The sequence below is a fragment of the Tupaia chinensis genome, unplaced genomic scaffold (genome assembly GCF_000334495.1).
Source record: "Tupaia chinensis unplaced genomic scaffold, TupChi_1.0 Scaffold000473_1, whole genome shotgun sequence".
In the NCBI taxonomy this organism is placed as follows: domain Eukaryota; kingdom Metazoa; phylum Chordata; class Mammalia; order Scandentia; family Tupaiidae; genus Tupaia; species Tupaia belangeri.
Window position 1 is genome coordinate 2,214,910 of NW_006159982.1, and position 4,462 is coordinate 2,219,371.

Here is a 4,462-nt window from a genome sequence, read left to right on the forward strand (position 1 = left end):
CTTTCCCTTCAAGGTGTCTTTCACCACTTTCTCTGTTTCTCATCTTCTCCCTCGCCTCTGAAGCCCATGTCTACCATAAAAGGGCTATCAGTTTTTGTTTTGTTTTGCCTTAGGGTGCAGGTGCTCACTACAGAGAGAGAAAAACAGAGACAGTGAGAAGGAAAGTGAGAAATCACCCCCGCAGGGGGGTGGCCATGCCGCAATCCCTTCTCCTCCATTCTTCTCCCAGGATTTTGGGCATGCACACACTTGTATCCACCTGCCAGTTTAGCGGTGATCCAATCCATAGCTGAGTATGTAGATCTGACTTCTAAGCGATTCTGTAAAGTCAATTTTGACATTTGATTTCCACATGGGGATTGTTAATTTTCTGGATTATCTGTGGTAGTTTTAAAATTCTGTATCAGATTCCTTTGGCTACTTATGGCATTCCCAGGCTTTTTCTTCTTCTTCTTTTTTTTTTTTTCCAATTTCTTCCATGAGTGAGAGAGACAGAGAGACAGCACCCCGAACAGGGGTGCAGTCCACCCCAGCTTTCAGCCAGCCCTAGGTCCAGGGCAGGTATGTACCTGGCATACTTAGAGAAGTCTCCAAACTTGAACGTGGAGCCTTCCTGTGTGGGATTGCCTTGCAGAGCCTCACACCTTCACCTTTGCACCACCATCGGGACCCCTTAGTTATTTTATCTACTGCTCAGCTGGGGGTGCCCAAAGGACAAATGAACTTGCAGTATTCAGTAAATACTAACTCACTGAAACAAACAAACAAACAAAAATACATAGCCCCCAATTCCACATAGAAATGATATTCTGTTTTATGTCATCAACGTCATATCGCTTCAATTAGAGTGGAGAGGGAAGAGACCTCATTTGCATCGTTAAGTATCATTGCTAGGTTCATCAGCTAAGTCAAACTTCCCTTTTCAGCTTGGAAAAAGTATCCCTCTCACATTTTGCAAACCTTTCACTTCTCTAGAAGTCTTTTATGAATAAGAGTTTCAAAAGGGAGCAATATGAGTTTTGAGGCGTGCATGTACCATCAGGTAAAGGGAAAGCCAGTATAACATGTATAGCTCTAACGTTAACATCAGGAATTCTTTATGCCCTGAATCAGAGTAACATGAAAGCCAACTCACATAGCATGCGCATTAGCTATGGAGGATACCTGTACATGTCTTAATTACTGTTTAATATTTAATACAACCCTAAATAATTGTCATGAGTAGGTGCCTAAGACCATGAATGTTTCATTTAAACAGCACCATGGATCAGAGATAATTATAGGAGAGATCTAATCTACATATCAGTAGATTACAATAATAGCTGAATTTTGCCTGTGGTGGTTGGAAATCAACACTCTTTTAGCCTTTAATTTTTTTTAAGTGGTTCTGTTCATTTTACTAAATTTTAAGCATAAAATGCCTTTTATTACTCTTCTCTCTGGGGATGTAAGTTACTTAAAATGCGATGAGGAAAAATGCCAGACAATTCTTTAAGCTATGGGAAGAGGGCTGCTTCCTTTGTGGGGAGAGAAGCACTCTTTCATGGTCATCTGTCGGAGAGCCCAGATAAAACTCACTGGGGAAACAGGAGCAGGCCAAATGGCACTGTGCTGAGAAATTATGAAAGCTGAGGGCCTGTTAAAGCAGGGGAGAAAACAGAGTCAGGAGCCTCGTTATCCCTGAAGAAGGGCTGGACTTGCTACGATGGCTCTCCCCAAACCAAATTTTGGTTCAGTCCAAATCCAGCTGGTTAAGTAGTTCTTGCTAATTGGCCCTTACCTGGTACTTTATAATAATACCTCATCTTGTTCCAAGTCTGGGTCAGAGGAATCCTCAGTGTTCACAGAACTGCTCAGGGACTCAGCTGGGGTAGCAGACTGCTGTACAGTGCTGGAAGCCACATGGCTGACCATAGTTTCAGATCACAAGTTGACCTGAAAGTTGCCAGGTGCATATGCATGCCCAAGATCCTGGCTGGATAGAAGGCTGGGGGAAGGAGATTGGGGTGTAATGAGACCTGCTAAGAGTGCCTCTCTCTTCTCTCTCCCTCTTCCTTGCTCTCATGAAAGAAATAAAATAAAATAAATAAAGACCTGCTCAGGGGTCTGCATGTTTACAGAAGGGACTAGACTTGGGAGTTGGCCCCATCTCTGCATGCACTAATTGTTACAGATATGAGGGTGAATTACAAACGCTTCTGAAAAACTGACTTGAACAACACCTGCAAGAATTTTGCTCTCCAGAGTTTACATAAGCAAGCTCTGGCTGGCTGGAGATATGTTTTATCCATTGGGGATAGTTAAGGCTGGGGACATCTTGCTTTTAGTCAGGTCAAGGGCTCATGCAGTAGAAAGGACAATGACTTGCTCTTAACAAACCTAGATTTTACCACCTACCTGTGAAATGGCTTCAGCTGGCTCACTATAAATGACTGTGTACTGAAAGAATTGTGACTCGCGTTTATGTGTATGATTGTTGTTTCTCTTTCAAACAGCTCACGGATGAAGAGGGTATAGTTGACAATATCTCCATTTGTCCTCACTGGAGGGTCCCAATTCACTGTGATCTCTTGAGGGCTCTTGGCCTGCAGTTTAGGAGGTTCCATTCCTGAGGGTGCTGAGGGGCTGGTTCGATCTTTGACGAGTGCACTCAGAACACCACCTTGGCTATTGTTGGCAGTCACTGTGTAGCCATACTCCACACCCGGGGTAAGGGTAAAATCATGATAGCGTGTTTCCAGGCCAGTATAGACAATGGTCCCATCCCTCTTCAGTTCATAACTTCTGATCTGGCCATTTGGGTTTCTTGGAGGTTTCCAAGAGATTTCTATTGATTCTGAACCTGTGACTTGCAATTTGGGAGGATCCATGTTCTCTGGCGGGGCCTCCATTGTCCAGGCCGATTTTGGCACACTAGCTGTGCAACCTCCCTGCGTGCAGGCCACAAGGGAGAAATGATAGTGAGTGTAAGGCAGCAGGTTGGAAACTAGGAGGGACAGGCCTCGTCCAGCATGATACTCCTTACCATCATATCTAAGCAAATATTTGGTGATCTCTCCATTTTGCATTGATGGTGGTGACCAAGACACATTTATTTGCGTGGCACTAACGGTCTGGAGAACTGGAGGGCTAACTCCTGTTGGAGCAGCCTCCAGGGTTGTGACGTTGGAGGGTGTGCTGGTGGAACAGCCTCCACTCGTGCAGGCGAGGATTGCATAGCTGTAGGTGGAACAAGGAAGCAGTTCTTCATCGGTATAATTGAAAGTGGCAGCATCAAAGCTGAAAGGATAGAGCATTCCATTCCTTTGTAGCCTATAGGACTGGATAATCCCATTAGTCTGTTCTGGAGGGATCCAGGAAATCAGTAGTTTTGGGGGATTCATAGACACATAGGATATCTCAGGTGGAGAGAGACCTGCTGGAGGTGCTTGCAACGTCCTTACTACATTCCAAGAGCTAGAGGTATGCCCTGCTGAATTCCAAGTTTGAATTTTATATTCACATTGTGTCCATGGCTGTAAACCTGTGTCATTAAACATGAATGTATTCCTTTCTGTATTATATTCTCTGAAAACAATGGTCTCATTGGCCTGGATGGTCTGATTCCCCCAAGCATTTCCCTCAAAGCATCTGCGAATCACTTCATAACGAATTATTTTTCCATTTGGGTTAACAGGTTCGGACCAGCTCAGCTCAACACTGTTGGACTCCACAGAGTGGACTGTAGGAGCCAACTGAGCATCTGGCGAGGCCTCATCTGTCCACAGAGGCTGGGGGGCTGAGTGTGCACAGCCCGCCCTGGTGCAGACCTCCAGGGTCAGTGTGTAGAGAGTGAACGGATTCAGGCGTCGGAAGAGGAACTGACGATTCAAACCAGTGTACTCCAGGAGACCGTCACTGTAGATGTTGTATGTCTGTAAGAGAAGGAAAGGTGATCATTCCTAGCATGTGACTTCCTGGTGTAGCTATTTAGCTTCTTTTTAGCTCCCTTATTCCTCATGCTGTTGATCCTACACTGTAGACGTTGTATGTCTGTAAGAGGAGAAGGAAAGGCGATCATTCCTAGCATGTGACTTCCTGGTGTAGCTATTTAGCTTCTTTTTAGCTCCCTTATTACTCATGCTGTTGATCCTACTCTGAAAGAAGCATCTGATATTAACTTAGGGAATGTGAGCTTTTCCAGTGAAGATAAGGTCCACGGAAATAGAAACAATGTTTTTCTCTGAAAAGATTTTTTTAAGTTAGGGTAATATGTGAGCATTTTTTCTAAAATGCTATGGGCTTTTGAACCTGATTCTTTGATGTAAATAGTGATTATGGGTTTTTTCCTGTGTTTATTTTTTTTAAGTAGGGTATACTATTCAACTCCCTTATTTATTTATTTATTTTTTCGCAGAGATTTTTTTTTTTTTTTTTTTTTTTTTTTTGTCTTTGGGGGCAATTGGCTCTCCACAAAAAACGG

The 4,462-nt window shown here is 43.7% G+C and overlaps 1 protein-coding gene across 1 annotated transcript in view; it reads right to left on the bottom strand.

Moving 5' to 3' along the window:
* The window catches only part of USH2A (usherin), an 819,384-nt gene that overhangs the window by 60,505 nt on the left and 754,417 nt on the right, over positions 1–4,462 (bottom strand). Inside the window, exon 62 of the mRNA XM_006155854.1 lies at positions 2,398–3,914. Coding sequence (XP_006155916.1) covers positions 2,398–3,914 — 1,517 coding nt within the window. The remainder of the gene's footprint in view (positions 1–2,397; positions 3,915–4,462) is intronic.